The sequence below is a fragment of the Vipera ursinii genome (genome assembly GCF_947247035.1).
Source record: "Vipera ursinii genome assembly, chromosome: 3".
NCBI lineage: Eukaryota > Metazoa > Chordata > Lepidosauria > Squamata > Viperidae > Vipera > Vipera ursinii.
The window spans coordinates 108258634-108278186 of NC_139516.1; the positions used below are offsets into that span (position 1 = coordinate 108258634).

At 40.9% G+C, this 19553-nt stretch overlaps 1 protein-coding gene across 1 annotated transcript; it reads right to left on the bottom strand.

The window, feature by feature from the left end:
• Positions 1-3961: 3961 nt before the first annotated feature.
• Positions 3962-14162, bottom strand: IER5 (immediate early response 5). The gene is made up of 2 exons (XM_083360709.1): positions 14022-14162; positions 3962-5394 (listed from the first exon to the last, which is right to left on the bottom strand). Exon 2 carries the CDS (start codon positions 5313-5315, stop codon positions 4518-4520), a length of 798 nt encoding a protein of 265 aa, XP_083216835.1. The 5' UTR covers positions 5316-5394; positions 14022-14162; the 3' UTR covers positions 3962-4517.
• Between the last annotated feature and the right edge of the window lie 5391 nt (positions 14163-19553).

Genomic DNA, 19553 nt, shown 5'->3' on the forward strand with positions numbered 1-19553 from the left:
CATAGCAGAAAAGCTGAAATGGAAGCAATATCTCAGCCCAAGTTCTTTCAGCCTTCAGTCACAAACTTTCTTAAAGAAATATAAGCAGGGGCCGTTTAATCTGAAGACATTTTTCTTAGCCTAACAGCACTCTTATTTCTGAAAAAAGTAGGCTTGTTGTAATTAACCTGGAAGACAGTCATAATTCACTTTTTGTCATTTTAATTTTACTCACTCTAAGAGACTTTCTTTGTTCAGTTGCAATTCTGTTGATTTTGTTTACCTCTCATGGGGAAGTAATTTCTAGGTCATACTGTAATGAAAGATTTGTTTGCTGTTTCCTTTATACTTTATTTATAATAACCCAATTCTGATCTTAAACCAAATCAGTATTTTTTGAATCAGGGTTGTCCAACCTTGGCAGCTTTTAGACCTGTGGACTTCAACTTCCAGAATCCTCAGCCATCCATGCTGGCTGGGAAATTCTGGGAGTTGAAGTACACAAGTCTTAAAGTTGCCAAGAATGGACCTATCTGCTTTAGATGAAGACTATGGATCACATCATTCCCACCCATAATAATCAGGGATATTTTGGAGGTGGTGTCCAATGTAACTGGAAAACAGCAGGTTAGGAAATCCTTCTTTGCCTTACAAAAAGAAGTATTTTATTCCACAGCTGGAGGAAAATGTTCAATCAAAGATAATTTGCATCCATGTGCTTTCCAGGCATATTGTATTATAGATCCTATCATCCACAACCAGCAGAATCATGAACCTGGGAGTGACAGCTAAGGAATCCATTTGTCATAGGCAGGGGAAGTTTAAACTGAAAGCAGTCGTTAAAGCTAAATGGCACTAATAATACTAATATTCGACATTTTGTGTCAATTGACATCCCCAGATTTCAGCACACACACATACAAATTAGAAAGTCAATTATAGCAAGAGCAGCTAAACCTATTTTGGTGGAATGACATTTACACATAGTAATTGGGTGTACCCTTTTATTTCCTCAGTATCCTTGGTCATTTCCACAGAAGACTCCACCTTTCCCATAGTTATTGTTAGCCTTCCCCCCCCCCCCCATATTCACAGCTGAATAAGAAACCTGATTGAGAACTGTTACTATAGCAGCTTAGCCTACTTCTCACTGAGGTGATTAACTAATATTCTATTACAGATGGGAGCCTACGTGAAGTTCCAGATCTCAACATTTTTAGTCAATAAGGCATTCCTGAGAAAACCAGCTACCCTCTCCTGCACCACTACTAAACAAGACAATAACACAAAAGCAGAACCTTAGAAGCAAACCTGCAAGCCATTTTCTTTTCTCCTCCAAAAAGAACAGGATGCAAAATATCCTGAGATGTAAATTACCTACAATGTCCTTTCATTCAGTCCTCCCTGTTTCAGAGCTAGTAAAATATCAAATGGGCACATTAAAAGATCTCACGTTTACCTAATTACTTTTTTTTAAAGTAACCCTCCACAACATCACACTCTTAGTACAGCTTTCTCCACACAGTTGCTGCCCAGATGTTTTAGATTACAAACTCTACCATTCCCGGCCAATTTGTCCATTAGCATGGTGGAATAAGATTTCTGAACATGATCTGGAATCCCACTTGGTTTCCATGATATTCCACCTTTAACGGAAGCAGCAACCATCCAACTTTTCTTTCTTTCCTGATGTTAGGGAAGAGTGTAAGCAAATCATTAGCTCAATTTGGAATAGAAAACATTTTGCTTCTACTCCTTTCCATTAAGGTATTCCATCAATAGACATGCTAGAATGAAATATACGCTACATCGCTTTCTTTTTCTAAAAGCAAAGGCAGCAATTAAAGATACATAGTTTACAACTTTTTGTTCTATAGTGATAAAAATTACTTTACAAACATCACATAATCAGCCAGCTACACATATTCAATATTCTAAGGCTTAAAATCTCTTATGGTTCTTATGGCTGTCACTAATTTTTCAATCTAATTGCACCCTTAATGGCGGTCTGGCATGGAAAGATGCAGAGAAGGGAAGCTTGGGAAGGAAAATAGTGAAGCTAAAATGTTATTTTCTAAGTAACGTGTCTAGCTTCAGGGTAGAAGTTAAGAAGAGGGAAAATAAAAGTACCGGTATATGGGGCTAACCTACCTTGACTGTCAATGAAAATTATTACTCTCTGAAATCTGAGTTAATTTCAATGGCACAGAGTATATTGAAATCATTGAGTATTGGACCATGACTAACTTAAAACCCTACTAGTCTCTTCTGTCTGAACTTTTTCCCCATAACTTTTACTAAAAGTTTTTGAAATAGAAAAAACAAATACAACTTAAATTCAGACAAATAGAGAATAACGAGTGCAAAAAAAGTATATAAAGTGGGTTCCGATCTTCATCACAAGTATAAATGAATTTGATAACTTCACTCTCCACCATAAGGATACAGATAAATCACTCTTCTTACCATAATCCATCGTTAAAATCCATAAATTACCAACTTTTCAGTCTCAGCAAAGTCAATAAATGGTTACTGTCCGCACTTTTGACTTCTCTCTAGTCCCTGTGCCCAATATAGTGAAATGTAAGTGCATTTACAGACTATTTAGGCAGTTGTTGAATTGTCTTTTTTCTGAGCTTACATATGAAGGAAGGGGTCAAGGAAACACAGCCAAGAATAACCTACACCTGACATAACTTCAAAAAGTTGCCATGGCAATGAGACACCCTGTTAGTCTCTAGGCCACCATTTCAGATAGAGGTTTACATAAAAGGATATTTCCCTCATATATATTTCTGCTCAAAAGAAAAATTCTAGAAAGTATGCCTAATTTCTCAAGAGTTTTGCTTTTATTCTTTGTAATAAATATTAAATAAAAATGAAATGTTCCCAAGTGAGTACAAACTAGTCATTTTGCCTAGTCTACAGTATAGTTAGCCTATTCAAAGCAAGCACTTTTTTCAAGGTACATGTTTCAGGGATGTGTAAAACTTTTCTAAGTAGTGAGAATTCACAATGAAATCCTTGGGTTTACATTGGAATTTATTTTGGTGAGGAAGCCTAGGAGGTAGTTTTACAAGCTTTAAATCCCTCAGGCAGAGATGAGAATTAGTATGAACAGTATTCACTTTCAACTTACACACAACGCAAAGGTTCTTCATTAGCCACATTTAAGATGATGCTGACAGCCTATCCTGTGTCTAAGTTTGCAGCTCTCAGACAGGTATCCCAAGTGGGAAATATTTATGCTTTTCTTTGACTAAAGCCGTCCATGGTACCAATCTGGCCTTCATCCGTTATGCCACACATCAAGAAAGGGTAGCCATTCTCTTGACATAAATGAGAAACTGGCAATGATTAAAACAGCAATCCCATAAGGGACTTTTGAGCAGTGGATGGGGAATTCTGGGAGTTGAAGTCCACATAATTTTCAGGTTGCCAAGATTGCAAAATAGTACTTTGGAGTACCAGACTCTTCATGGACAGAGGTATCCAAGATAGCATCTATCAGTCAGATATAATTCCTTCCTATGAAGTGATTACTTGCATGTAATCAAGGCTTATCAGCAAAGAAATTTTATCTATCACATTACACTCTGAGGCAGGCAATTCAGTCAGTTTCAGTTATGGCTTCTGAAACATAATTCACATATTAAATTTTCCCTTCTTCATCAGATTTGCAAAATGGGTAAGTCAAGGGCTATCATTTTCCAATTCGACCTAAACTATCCTTAAAAAAGGGTTCATCCTAAATTGCCTTTTCCTAGCTGGATGCTCTCCTGATAGTGGGTCTGTCATCAATCCAGTCAGCATGGAGAAGTCTGTTCAACGCCTCTGCTCCCAATCCTTGCCCAACTCCCCATCCCAGATTGCAGAAACACAAGTGTAATGTAACAATGTCAAAATATTTTAATACGTGTCACACACGCAGTTACATTTTCATACAAAACACAACCAGAGAAAGAGCTTACTATACAAAACATCCATTAAGACCCACTTTCTTTCAAGGGCCTTTATATAACAAAGACCAGGAGCAACAAAATGTCCCAGACCCAGAGAACTCCAAACCATCAATTTGTTAACACACCTCAGCAGGACCCATCATCAACACAGCCTACCAGGGTAAGAAAACTCTTCCCCCCCCCACTAAATGTCATTTGAAGACACTTGCAACTCACAGAACATGTTCTGCATGGTAGGATAGCAAGAGATCTACTCTAATCTTTCCAAAAGTTTGCAGGTGGTGGAGAGAGAAAGGGGGAAAGGGAACTTCTGAGCAGATGGAAACAAGCTGAAATACTTTCATGCAGAATGAAACACTGGCCACCAAGGGCATCCAGAAAAGAAGTGTGAAGGGCATCTGGGGGTTTGCTCCAGAACCATCATCGCGACCCCCCCCCCTTTTTTCCAGGACGACAGCACTGGAACCACGAACCCCCATTCCTATCCTACGGGCCCCCGGCGCCTACTCCGTCTGTGTCTGAATCAAAGCTGTCCCACATTGTGTCAGCGGGATCAGTGGGGGAGGAAGGAGAAGTTCAGAAAGCCACAATAGCCGTACTCCAAGGGTTGAGGTTCCGCAGCACCGATTCATCGCAACAGATTTGTCCGGGCTCTGCCTCAGCCGCTCCTGCCTCCTCCTTCTCTTGCCGCCTTCCCCGTTGATCGCTGCCCTCCCTCTCGCCCCCGCAGGACTTTTTGCTGAGTAGTCCCGAGAAACTGGAGCCGAAGATGCTGATGAGGCTGGCCACATTGCCCGTCTCCATGTCCTCCTCTTCCTCCCTGCGGACCTTTTTGATCGGAGCGCTCCCCGGAGACGTTTCCTCAGTCCCGCCGTCGGGCTGCACGGCAGCGTTCCGCTTTCGGGAGCAGCAGAGCGCAGGAGGAGCCTCGGCCGGCCGTTTGCCAGCTTCGCTCACGAAAGAGGAGCAGCCGCCGCCGCCGCAGCAGCAGCAGCGTGGCAACCGCGGAACTTCCCTCTCCGACGACGGCAGCTTCCGGCACCACGCAGAAGTCTGGGGATCAGACGGCAACGTCGCCCGCGCCGGCTGCGGAAAGGCGCGAGGAGAGAAGGGCAGCGGCGGGCGCCTTCCTTCCTCCCCACCATCTCGGAGGGGATTCAGCGCAGCGGCTGCTGGCGAGGAAGAAGCAGCAGCAGCGAGAGGAGGCGAAGGTGAGCAATCGAGTTCACTCAGGTAGGCTTGCCGGGCGCTGCGCAGGACCAGCGACACGAGAAGATTTTTGTGCAATTTCACGCCGCCCCGTTGACCTCGCGCGCTGTACATCTTGCCTAGCGAGATGCTGACGATACGGTGAGCTTCCACCTTGCACTCCATGCCGCCTTTCTGCAGGACACTTGCAGGGAATCGCCGCCAGTGGACACCCACTTCAACGCAGAGGCGAAGGAAGCCTTTCCTAAAAAAAAAAAATACGTTGCTCGAGACACACGCGCGAAAATCGGAGGCGTTTCTCGTTTTTTAAAATTAGCGAGAACAAAAATCACAGCATCGTGACACAGAGACACCCACCTACGTTCCACCGGCCCCAAATGCAAGCCTTGTTCGGGACGCGCGCTTTTTATAGCGCCCCTTTGCGTTCCGACCAATCAGAGCGCGCGGCCGTACCCGCCGTGCTTGAATTGTGTTTCCGCCAACCCCAGTGAGTCTCCGGCGCGCGCCTCCTTGCGCGCTCCTATTCCCGGCCTTTGGCCAATGAGGGAGGTTGCAAAGGAAAAGGTCCAGCGCTGGCTGGTTGTTTTTAAAAGAGCAACGCTAAACCTCGTGGGTTCTTGATTAGACGTTGCGGTTCGCTGCTATGGGAAATTGTGGCGATACCGGGGTTTATCTGGACACGAGTGTTCCCAGTTTTATCCTGGCGACAAAGGCAAAAATATTCGTAAATCCCGCGGCCATCGCATAGAGTTCTTTAATGAAGATTGGATGCGTTGATTTTCACGTTTCTTTTTCAATTAGGCACACTGAACGTGATCCAGAGTTTGTTTACCAATAGAGCGGCGTGGACGGACGGTTGAGGACAAAACTATAATAATTGCAGAATGATTACTGAAGAGTTTGCCACGAAGCTAGAGGAATATTCCTTTATTTCACATGCGCAGTGCTGGTTACTTCTTGTTAGTCCAACCGTCTCCCAGGTTTTCGCTCTAAAGCCGCCTTGTGAATATGGAAGTGGCAAGTTAAAGCCTTTACTCTCACTGTAACAAAAGAATAATAATTCCTTTCCACGGAGATTATTCAGAAGAACAATACTGGTTTTGCATCATTCTGGGAGGAGCTTATTCAAAAAGTTTTGAGTATATTTTGTAATTCTTGGGCAAGCAAAATATGAATAATAAAGTTGGTTGCATTTAACAATACAGTCTGAATTATTTATTTATTTTATTTAGTTATATTTATATACCGCCCTATTCCCTGAGGACTCAGGGCGGTTTACAGGAAATTAAAAAATCCAAAATACAAAAATTAAGAACCAAATTAAAAAATATTAAATTAACCCTGTAGTCAATTAAAAAGAACCCCAAATTAAAAATTCCTCCTCAGTCTGGGCCCGAGAGCTCGAAGAGCCAGGTCTTCAGGCCCCGGCGGAATGATCGAAGGTCGGGGGCAGTTCTCAGCTCCACCGGCAGCTGGTTCCAGAGGGCAGGCGCTCCCACCGCGAAGGCCCTATCCCTGGGTGTCACCCGCCGGCAGTCTCTTACCGGCGGGACCCTGAGCAGACCCTCCCTGTGGGAGCGCACTGGGCGAAGGGCATTTGATGCCGGCAGCAGGTGTTCCCTCAGATATCCCGGACCCAGGCCATGTAGGGCTTTATAGGTGATAACCAGCACCTTGAATTTCACCCGGAGGGCAACCGGAAGCCAATGCAGCTCGCGGAGTAGAGGTGTAGAATGTAGAATGTATCTACTAAAGGCTCAAGAATATATGGAAATCAATAGATTCCTGATTGCTTCAGTTATTTTTGCTTGATTTCATTTTGGATTGCCTCACTTAAGCTTGGGGGGGAGGGGAGAGGTTGTTATAGAATGCATGTTCCACTTACGGGAAGCAAAGTAGCAGAGAGCACTGGATGACCATTTTCTGCATAACGCTATTCCAATTTCTATGGAGCCTCCAAAGCAGATTTGGACCACTTTGTGCTGATAATGCAGGTAGTCCTCAACTTACAACAGTTTAGTGACTGTTGAAATTTCACTGAAGAAAGTGACTTATAACCACTTTTCACACTTATGACCTCTGCAGCATCCTCATGCTCACATGAACAAAATTCAGATGCATGGCAACTGACTCATTTATGACAGTTGCAGTGTCCTGAGATCATGTGATCATCTTTTGTGATCTGATGAGCAAAGTCAATGCAGAATCCAGATTTATATTTGGACTGCAAAGCATAGTTAGTGCAAAATGCAGCATCAATATACTGAAGCAATGTGATAAAATTGAATTTCATATCAATTTTGTATATTGTCTAGGGAAGCACTTCATGACTATATTATACATACATACTCATAAACAAGATTGATAAATTTTCCTAGTTTAAGTAATAAAGCAAACAATGTGTCAATGACTTAATGGACTTTACACCAAAACTCCCTCCCAACCCAGATTTAAATCTATTTTTAAAAAGTGGTCTTAAGAAGAATTTCTGCTTTTATCTGTAGTCAAGTTTCATTGAAATCATTTAACTATTTTTTTCTTATTAAATATTCCAGTGCCATCTATAAAGTGCAAGCCTAGCTGCTTGCTGTCCAGATAATTCATTGCAAAAACCTATATGTATTTACCCAGCGGTTCAGTGGCAATTAAATCCAAATATGTGAGCACAGAATTACACTCTAAATGGAGTTTAGTATTCTTCTTGCTGACCAATACCACATTTCCTCACACATCTTGATATTTTAGCCACAACATTGATTTATTTTTCTAATCAGATTTTATTTCTGATTTGACAAATGTACATAAACAACAGTAGTAAAGCTGGACATAACTTGAAAATAAGAACATAACCGAACTGAGAAGAGATGCCACCTTAAGTTATTTATAAAAAATAAGATTCATTTTCAAGCTTCCTTTTAAATCCCTTCACTCATGCTCAGAAGAATAATCATAAAAGGATACCAGGCTAGAAAGCAGAAGACTGTAAGTTCTAGTTTTGCTTTGGTCATGAAAGCTGGGTTCCTTTAGTTTAGTCACTCTCAGCTCCATTCACCTCACAGGATTGTGGGGAAAACAGAAGGAGGAAGGAGTATTAGGTGTGTTCACTACTTAAGTTAGTTATAAAAATAATAAAGGTGAGGTAAAAATCTAATAAATAAGTTTCATTGGATTCATGACTTAGGGAAGGTGTTTGAACTGCATTTGGGGCCCTGATTGGATCTCCATCGCTTTTCAGCAGAATTTCAGTTGTTCAGAGCTGCTGGGAAGTGCTACATGCTGTAAGTTTTGGAAGGGCTGCACCAAAAAAGTAGCTAGAGCTCTGATTGGTTTGCATTGTATTTGAACTGCATTTGGGGCCCTGATTGGATCTCCATCACTTTTCAGCAGAATTTCAGTTGTTCAGAGCTGCTGGGGAGTGCTACATGCTGTAAGTTTTGGAAGGGCTGCACCAAAAAAGTAGCTAGAGCCCTGATTGGTTTGCATTGTATTTGAACTGCATTTGGGGCCCTGACTATAACTAAAAACCAAAAGCAGCAGCGGTACATTCAGGGCAAGTGCATCTGAGATTTGTTGTAACTCAACATGTCTGACTTAGTTCAGTGCAACACTTGTTTTGCAGCTGTCTTTCGCAGTACCCTTTTCAAACTTGGAAACTGTCCTATCTGTAAACAAATCACTCGTCTACAAGGACAGATTATTTATCTAGGGTCTGTAATCTTTGCTCTTCAGGCAGAAATTAGGTGTCCAGTTCAGCCCTTCTACCCTATTGAGCCTCCGTGCTATGAGCCCCCTCTATCACAAAGATCCTGCAGGAGAAGGACAGTGTGGACAACCGTGGGATCTGGCAGGGTGAGATCTGTGAACCATAAACCCAATGCTTTCGCTGTGTCCCTGCACAACAGATACAGTGCCCTTTCTGACCTTAATAGGGACATTAAGGAGACAGGTAAAGTTATCTGTGATAATAACTCAAATAAGCAGGGGATCGTGGTCCAAGATGAAAAACTTGTTTTCGACAGGGAGAAGTGTGAATCTGGTATTACACACCAGTCATGCAAGAACAGAAAGGCATCCAAAAAGAGAAGCCACCTTCTGGTTGGTGATTCAATTATAAGGGATGTAAATTTAGGAAAGGACACAGAGGTTTTGAAAGAGGTCAGGTGTCTTCCAGGTGCTACTGCCAGTAGGGACAAGAAGCGTATTTCTAAAATAATCAAGAATGCCAGCAAGGACTGTGATGTGGAGGCTATTGTACATCTTGACACTAATGATCTGTCCCAAAAAGATGTACTCTCTGTGCAGAATGATTTCCAGAGCTTGGGGCAGGAACTTAGCAGAATAGGCTGTAGGCTTACTTTTTCAGAGGTTTTACCAGTGTATAAGGAGCAAATTGGAAAAGGCCAGCGTATAGCAGAATTTAATATGTGGCTAAAGGAGTGGTGTAAAGGAGAAGGCTTTGGTTATATTAATCACAATGTCTGTAGCTGGTCCAATGAAAAAATGTATAAAAAGAGATGGTCTGCATCCATCCAAGAAAGGGACTGAGTTACTTAGCAATAAAATCACAGCTTTTTTGGAGGAACATTTAAACTAAATAATGGGGATAGTGAGTTAATTGATACAGAACATCACTGTCCCCGGCAACCTAAGAAAATAGGGGAAGCCAGGCACCACACAAGTTATGCAGCAAGTAAACACAGGGTCAGTCATAAAGGACTCAAATGTCTGTACACCAATGCGCAGAGTATGAACAGTAAGCAGGTTGAACTAGAAATTCAGGTAAATGAGGGCAGATATGATATTGTTGCCATTACGGAAACATGGTGGGACGAAACCTACAAATGGAACACACAGCTAGAGGGATTTAAACTATTTAAAAGAAACACACTAAACAAAAGAGGAGGTGGAGTTGCTCTATATATAAGAAATAACTTTATCTCTACAGAAATAGAGCACAACAATGACGAAAACTGTAAACTTGAATGCATTTGGGTCAATATAAAAGGGGGGGGGAAATGACATTGCCATAGGTGTATACTATAGGCCGCCCAACCAAGCAGAGGAAATAGATGAACTTTTTTCTAGTCAGCTAAGGTATGTAAGAAGCACATCACAATAGTAATGGGGGACTTTAATTACCCTGATATCAACTGGGAAACAAACTCTGCACCAAGTGGAAGATCAAACAGATTCCTGTCAAACCTAGCAGACAACTTTCTCTCCCAAAAAGTAGAGAAGGGAACTAGGGGATTAGCCATGTTGGATTTAATTCTCACAAACAGAGGTGAAATGATAGAAGGTGTCAAAGCCACAGGAACCTTGGGGTGAAGTGATCATGCAATATTGGAATTCAACATTTATTTTTTATTTATTTATTTATTTTAATTCCATTTATATCCCGCCCTTCTCCGAAGACTCAGGGCGGCTTACAAACTTAGCAGTAGCCTTCATTCTATGTATAAGCCTGCTTATTAGGGCTTTCACGCCTCCCCCAAGCGGCATTATTACAAAGTCAGCTTAATTGCCCCCAACAATCTGGGTCCTCATTTTACCTACCTAGGAAGGATGGAAGGCTGAGTCAACCTTGAGCCTGGTGGGATGCGAACCTGCACTAATTGCAGGCAGCTGGTGTTACTTAAGGAGGCATTAGCCCACTGCTACACCAAGGCTCATTCTGGAGGCACAAGCAATAGAACACAGCCAAACTAGAGTCTTGGACTTTAAAAGAGCTAATTTCAATAAACTTAGAGAGACCATGGGAAGAATTCCATGGATGAGAATCCTAAAGGGGAAAACAACTCAAGAAGCTTGGGAAATTTTGAAAAGTGAGATAATAAAGGCCCAGTCTAGTACAATACCAACAAAGAAGAAAAATAACAGCTCTCAAAAGAAACCAGCATGGCTGTATAAAGAACTCTCTGCTAAATTGAAAGATAAAAAGGACAAGTATAAGAATTGGAAAGAGGGGCACATAACTAAGTCAGAATATCAGCAAATAGCCCGTGCCTGCAAAGATGAAATGAGGAAAGCTAAGGCTCAAAATGAACTAAGGCTTGCGACCAAAGTCAAAAATAACAAAAAATGTTTCTTTCATCATATAAAAAACAAGGAAAAAATTAAGGAAATGATTGGTCCATTAGTGGGGGAAAGTGGCAAGAAGGTGACAAGCAATAGGGAGAAAGCAGAACTATTTAACTCGTTTTTTGCATCTGTCTTTACACAAAGGGAAAAAACAGTCCAACCTACCAAAAACAGTGCCATAAAAAACAATAGAAATGCAAGTTAAGATAGGCAAAAAAATGGTAAGTGAACACCTGTCCAGCCTAGACTAGTTCAAATCACCAGGACCAGATGGATTACACCCCAAAGTTCTCAAGGAACTGGCAGACGTGATCTCAGAACCACTGAGCTATATTTTTCATAGATCCTGGAGCACTGGGGAACTACCAGAGGACTGGAAGAGAGCTGATGTAGTTCCCATATTCAAAAAAGGGAAAAAAATAGATCCAGGAAACTACAGACCTATCAGCCTGACCTCAATACCTGGGAAGATTCTGGAAAAGATAATCAAACAACAAATCAGCAAACACCTTGATACAAACAAAGTCATCACTAAAAGTCAACATGGGTTTGTCAAAAACAGATCATGCCAGACAAATCTTATTACATTCTTTGACCAAGTGACAAAATTAGTGGACCAGAGGAATGCTGTAGATATAATTTACCGTACTTGGACTTCAGTAAGGCATTTGATAAAGTAGATCACAACCTACTACTTGATAAGATAGAAAAATGTGGGTTAGATAGCATCACCACCAGATGGATTCGCAGCTGACTGACAGGCTGTACTCAGCGTGTGGTCCTCAATGGAACTACATCTACATGGAAGGAAGTGTGTAGTGGGGTGCCCCAGGGCTCTGTTCTGGGCCCAGTGCTCTTCAATATCTTCATTTACGATTTGGATGAGGGGATAGATGGGGAACTCATCAAATTTGCAGACGACACCAAGCTGGCAGGAATAGCCAATACTCCAGAAGATAGGCTTAAGATACAGAAGGATCTGGACAGATTCAAACACTGGGCACTATCTAACAAAATGAAATTCAATGGTGAAAAAAGTAAGGTTCTACATTTAGGCAGGAAAAATCAAATGCACAGTTATAGTATAGGTGGTACCTTGCTCAATAGTAGTAACTGTGAGAGGGATCTCAGAGTCCTAGTGGACAATCATTTAAATATGAGCCAGCAGTGTGCTGCAGCTGCCAAAAAAGCCAACACAGTGCTAGGCTGCATTAACAGAGGGATAGAATCAAGATCAAGTGAAGTACTAATACCACTTTACAATGTTTTGGTAAGGCCACACCTGGAATACTGCATCCAGTTTTGGTCACCACAATGTAAAAAAGATGTCGAGACTCTAGAAAGGGTACAGAGAAGAGCAACAAAGATGATTAGGGGGCTGGAGGCTAAAACATATAGGGAACGGTTGCTGGAATTGGGTATGTGTAGTTTAACGAAGAGAAGAGTGAGGGGGTGACATGATAGCAGTGTTCCAATATCTAAGGGGCTGCCACAAAGAAGAGGGAGTCAAGCTATTCTCCAAAGCACCTGAAAGCAGGACAAGAAGCAATGGATGGAAACTAGTCAAGGAGAGAAGCAACCTAGAACTAAGGAGAAACTTCCTGACAGTAAGAACAATTAACCAGTGGAACAACCTGCCTCCAGAGGTGGTGAATGCTGCAACACTGGAGGTTTTTAAGAAGAGACTGGACAGCCATTTGCCTGAAATGGTATAAGGTTTCCTGCCTGAGCAGGGGGTTGGACTAGATGACCTCCAAGGTCCCTTCCAACTTCTTCTTATTATTATTATTATTATTATTATTATTATTATTATTATTATTATTATTATTATTATTATTATTGCAGTAGAGAATTGCACTGTTGCTCAGTTAGGAAAGACTAATCGTGTTCAAAATAATCACGAGCCATGAGAAATGTTTATTTTAAGGCACAAGAATCCTTTTCCCAAACCAGATTCTGGGTTCTTTGCATTAAACAGGGCAAGAAAGCATGGAAATACTGTAAGCCATCATGATATTTTCTACTTATAAAAAACAAAACCAATTCACTAAGAAAACAGAATAGAAATTTTTCTATCAATATAGTCTATAAGATAAATAAACTTAGTGGGAAAATGTAATGACAGAATGTGCTAGATAACATCAAATGTATCTAAGATGCGTTTTATATGTACAGTATATATATAAAAAAATTAAAATAAACATATTAGTAATCAAGAAACAAATTCCATGAAAATGGCAAAAAGGCAGTGGTGGGATTCAGCTGGTTCGCACCAGTTTGGCAGAACCGGTAGCCAGGGCTTTTTTTCTCATAGAACGCTCAGAACGGAGTTCCAGCACCTTTTTTGGATGGAACCTTGTAGGGTAGGCAAGGCGGGTTCTATGATGTGTGTGAGTTCCGGCACCTTTTTCTTTTACAAAAAAAGCACTGCTGGTAGCTAATTTTTTTGTTGCCCAGGCCCAGAACAGACTTCCAGAAGTGGCATCCACACAGAGAACAAGTTGTTCACATATTCGAATCCCACCACTGCAAAAAGGTAACAGGTAACATTGAAAGGGCAGAAATGCCCCTATATTGGCTGTTTTCTTTGAAGCGATTGTAAATGGGAAAATGTTAAAAATTGATTGAAGGAACAAGATTCTAGCTTGCATTTAATGTACATGTAATCAGGAAATACCAGAGACAGATAGATTGCATCCTAAAATAAAAGAGAGAAGTTGCTGGACCTAATGCTGTTGCTTAATCTCTATTATTCTAAAGAAATCCTGAAGGATGAGTGAAATAGCCTACCTTGTGACTAAAGATGGCAAATATTCCTTTCTTCAAAAATTGGAGAGGGAAGGAAATGTTTGGGAGGTATAGAATACTCAGTTTGGCTCCATAGTTGGGGCGATTCTACAGAAGATAGATCTGTGAGCACCTTGGGAAAAATGCAATTATTACCAGAAACAATCAATTTGAAAAGAACAATTCTTGGCAAATTAATATTTTTAAATAAATAGTATGAATGCTGTTTGCATAATTTATATTGATTATAAGTCACATATGTTGATTTTAGCAAACATGTAGATATTCTGACTGGTGAAATAGTTAAATCCAGTAGGTTGGTTGGCATGTCTATATGAATCTAGAATAATTGGAAATTCACACTCAAAGAGTACTCATAAAAGTGAAGTGATATGCCACAAGGTTTGGTTGTAGGCCCAATATGCTTCAATATTTTTATCAATGACTTGAATGAAGAGCTGCAGGCAGTGTTTATCAGATCAGCAGATGAAACGAAACTGCGAAGGATACCAAATATTCTAGAAAATAAAAGCACAATTTGACATAACATTGACATATTTAGAGAAATAAGCTAAAAATAACAGACGAATATAAACATTCTTCAGTCAGGTAATAAAAGGCTCAGATATAGCCTGAGTATAACTGATTTGATAATAGTATATGAGAAAAAGAATTTTGGAACTGTAGTTGATCACAACCAGAATATAAATTAGCAATAAAGCGCCTGCCAAAAAACACGTAGTTTCCAGCTGTATCAGTGTAACTGAAAAATTTCAAATCATGGGAAGGAATATTTCACTCTATTCTATAGTGGTCAGACTGCATCACAAGTGTGTCCAGTACGGAGTTCCATATTGTAATAAAAATTCAGACAAACATGAATAGGTGCAAAGAATGACAATGAGGATGATTAGGGGATTGAAAACATTTTGCAGGAAGACAGTGAGCTAAGTTGTTAACTTTAGCTTTAAGAAAAGACAGCTCACAAGGTATATGATAGCTGTTTCCATGTACCTGAAAAAATATGATACAGATGATGGTCAACATCTGTTCTCTTTCATTCCATTGTGGAGGACTCAGAATATAGAAGATGGATGTTGGTTGACTATTAGGAACACTTCTAATTAACAACAGTGGGTCCAATTACTGAAAAGAGAGGTGAGTTCACTGGTTATGTTCAAATAGAGAATGGAAAAACATCTGTCAGGGATACTTTAATTTGGATTCCAGTATGCACCAGAGGTTAGGCAAACAGGCTCAATTACTATGCTCTTCCAGTTTTGCTATTCTTTTCTTCTTAATAAATATGCCTAACAATGCATTACAGTACAGGAAAAAATGATAATAGGGGAGTCCAACAGTCAAAAACAAAAGAAAATGCAAAAAGACTGTGACATATACAGTATATGCAAACTTCAACCACTAGAACCTGTGGAAAGGGTTAGCAGCTTTAAGGAGTTACATCCAGGTACTCCCACAGTCCCCACATATGTAAGGTTCTGCTTCTTCTTCACCCCATCATTGTAACAATCAGCTTTGTTTTCTAAGACTAAGGGACAATAGGCAACCAATGCGGCACCTTTCAGATCCTTAAGACTGAAATTCCCTCCTAGCATCTTGAAGGAACTATGCTGAATATCTGACAGACATGAAGTGCTCTAAACAATTGCAGAAAGGAATAAAAAGGGAAGATAAATATTGCAGAAAACAGGCTGTGACATTACCCTTTTAAGAAGACAAATGTTTTTGTTCTAGATCCTGCTCCTCTCCCCTGTGATTTCATCCTCCTCCTTCCTTCTCCCCCCCCCCACCTTCCCAGACTGATGTAATTCTTTAGTAAATTTCAAACAGAGGCAGGCAGTCACATGGCTGCTTGTGAGGCCAACATCCTCTTAGGCGGCTGCATTGCCTTCCCACTTTCTTGCCCCTGTGTGACAACCTGCTTTGATTTCCAGGGTGTGCACAAAAGGGTTGTGGTTGCAGGCACACATGTGCCAGTGTTGCTCTTAAACAGCGGCTATGATTGGTTGTAGACTGTTTTTGTCCCTGTACCATGATTGGCTAAGATGGCTTACCACACACAGACCCGCAGGGGAATGTTGGAGATGAGTAATCAGACTGTCACCGTATCATAATTCTTCTCTTTCTGGTTGCTTGTTTTATTCTATGGGGTCTCTCTGGATGCCTCTATTTTCCCATAAAAATGGCCCCCACCCACCACCCTTGCTTAGCTGGGGTCACAGAGCAACACAGAGAGAGAACAGGCTGTGAGAAAGGATGTATATGTGTGCTAATCTTGCTGGTCTGGAAAGATTTGACAAACAATTAACAACAGCCTTTCTCTCCAGCAGCTCAGTGCTGATTCCGAAGACAGCTCCTTGGCAGAGGGAGGAAAGCAAATCAAATCTGATTTAAGAGATGGCTTCTATGTATTCATTTTCAATTCCATTTGATTTTTAGGGGGTGACTGCAGAACAGGTGATGATGGAGAAGGGAAAACCTTTTCAAAGATGGGCTACATCAAACCTGTAGGGAACCATTCCCTTTTAGGAAGGGGAAACAGACAACCCTGCAAAAAACAGGGAACAGGAAACAGCTTGTGAAAGTCATTTACAATTGTCAAAGGTGTGCCTGCTGCCCAAGAATGATTTGTTGTTCTGAGTTTATATTTATCACACACTGGGAAAGCCCTGAGTATAACTATTACGGAGTGGATATGGCTTGGTAGAACTGTGCAGCATCATATCCTGGCTGCTCAATAACCAAAGTTCACAGATAAAGCCTGTGAATTAATGCAAATGGGTGGATGCAAACTATAATTCAAGATGGGCAGTTCTATTCAGCAACGTGTTGAGTGCTTTATATACAAAGCTTCCACAATACTGTACTTACGCTGTTAGGACTAGATTTAAATTCCCACACCGATGAAGCCCAACAACATACTGTTCCATCTACTTACAAATCAAATTTACAGGATTAAGGAGGTCAGGTCTGAGTTGAGATGGTTGCTTTGACCATATAGCTCTCTTGGCAACAATACATAAATGATTTGACATACCTTCTGGGGTATCTTTTCAATTTCCCTGTCTAGCCCACTATGTTCATATTTCTTACTAGTCTGTCACACCTACACTCAGTTTGGTGGGTTCAAGGTTGGACATGTCCTGGGCAGCCCACTTTCTCACACTTTTCAGATTGGACCCTAATTCAGCTTGCTGACATCAACCAAAGTTAGCTAAGTGCTGCTATGAAGATACAAAGGATGATTATAAGAGTCTTATAAGAACAAATTTTAAGCAGCCCTCCCAATGAGAGTGATGATAGAGAGGAGGGCCATCACTGGCCAAAATGGCTTAGAATTTTAGGATTTCACATGGAGGGCTACTTCCTTAATTTAAATTGGCCCCTCCCAAATATTTGTCCCTTTGAGACATATACAGGTGAAACTCGAAAAATTAGAATATTGTGCAAAAGTTCATTTATTTCAGTAATGCAACTTAAAAGGGGAAACTAATATATGAGATAGACTCATTACATGCAAAGCAAGATAGTTCAAGCTGTGATTTGTCATAATTGTGATGATTATGGCTTACAGCTCATGAAAACCCCAAATCCACAATCTCAGTAAATTAGAATATTGTGAAAAGGTGCAATATTCTAGGCTCAAAGTGTCCCACTCTAAACAGCTAATTAAGCCATAACACCTGCAAAGGGTTCCTGAGCCTTTAAATGGTCTCTCAGTCTGGTTCAGTAGGAATCACAATCATAGGGAAGACTGCTGACTTGACAGTTGTGCAGAAAACCATCATTGACACCCTCCATAAGGAGGGAAAGCCTCAAAAGGTAATTGCAAAAGAAGTTGGATGTTCCCAAAATGCTGTATCAAAGCACATTAATAGAAAGTTATGTGGAAGGGAAAAGTGTGGAAGAAAAAGGTGCACAAGCAGCAGGGATGACCGCAGCCTGGAGAGGATTGTCAGGAAAAGGCCATTCAAAAGTGTTGGGGACTTTCACAAGGAGTGGACTGAGGCTGGAGTCAGTGCATCAAGAGCTACCACACAGAGATGGATCCTGGACATGGGTTTCAAATGTTGTATTCCTCTTGTCAAGCCGCTCCTGAACAACAAACAACGTCAGACGCGTCTTACCTGGGCTAAAGAAAAACAGACCTGGTCTGTTGCTCAGTGGTTCAAAATCCTCTTTTCTGATGAGAGCAACTTTTGCATCTCATTTGGGAACCAAGGACCCAGAGTCTGGAGGAAGAATGGAGAGGCACACACTGCAAGATGCTTGAAGTCCAGTGTGAAGTTTCCACAGTCTGTGTTGATTTGGGGAGCCATGTCATCTGCTGGTGTTGGTCCACTGTGCTTCATTAAGTCCAGGGTCAACGCAGCCGTCTACGAGATTTTGGAGCACTTCATGCTTCCTTCCGCAGACGAGCTTTATGGGGATGCTGACTTCATTTTCCAGCAGGACCTGCCCACACTGCCAAAAGCACCAAAACCTGGTTCAATGACCGTGGGATTACTGTACTTGATTGGCCAGCAAACTCGCCTGACCTGAACCCCATAGAGAATCTATGGGGCATTGCCAAGAGAAAGATGAGAGACATGAGACCGAACAATGCAGAAGAGCTGAAGGCCGCTATTGAAGTATCCTGGTCTTTCATAACACCTCAGCAGTGCCACAGGCTGATAGCTTCCATGCCACGCTGCATTGAGGCAGTAATTGCTGCAAAAGGGGCCCAAACCAAGTACTGAGTACATATGCATGCTTATACTTTTCAGAGGTCCGCTATTGTTCTATGTACACTCCTTGTTTTATTGATTGCATGTAATATTCTAATTTACTGAGATTGTGGATTTGGGGTTTTCATGAGCTGTAAGCCATAATCATCACAATTATGACAAATCACAGCTTGAACTATCTTGCTTTGCATGTAATGAGTCTATCTCATATATTAGTTTCCCCGTTTTAAGTTGCATTACTGAAATAAATGAACTTTTGCACAATATTCTAATTTTTCGAGTTTCAACTGTATGCACAAATCTGTCCTGCCGGAAAGTCCCTGTTACTTATTCATTTCTACTTAAATGGAGTAAAGTAAATGTTCTGCAATATTAGCAATGCTCTGCATAGTTTAAAAAACAGCTTTGGGATGGATAAGATGCCACTCCGTTGTATCCAGTCTTCTTAAATGTGGTTGGATTATCTTTGGTGGACAAAGATCTTCTACAAGATACAGTATGAAATTCACTGTTAATTTGTTTGTTTTTTTAAAAAAAGGATTAAACTGCTTTGGATTTTTGAAGTTATTTTGCATGGATGATTGTCAGATTTGCATGTATTCTTAAATCCATTCCACCTTGTTTCCACCTCTAGCTGCAAACTTTTATTGTTTTAAAAAAGATACTCAAAGACTGCATTAAGATACAAAATACATAGGACATATTTTATCCTAAACATTTTTATTAGGGTGATCCTTAAACATGAATTTTTGTATGCCATTTTGCATTCTCTTCCATATATTAATCA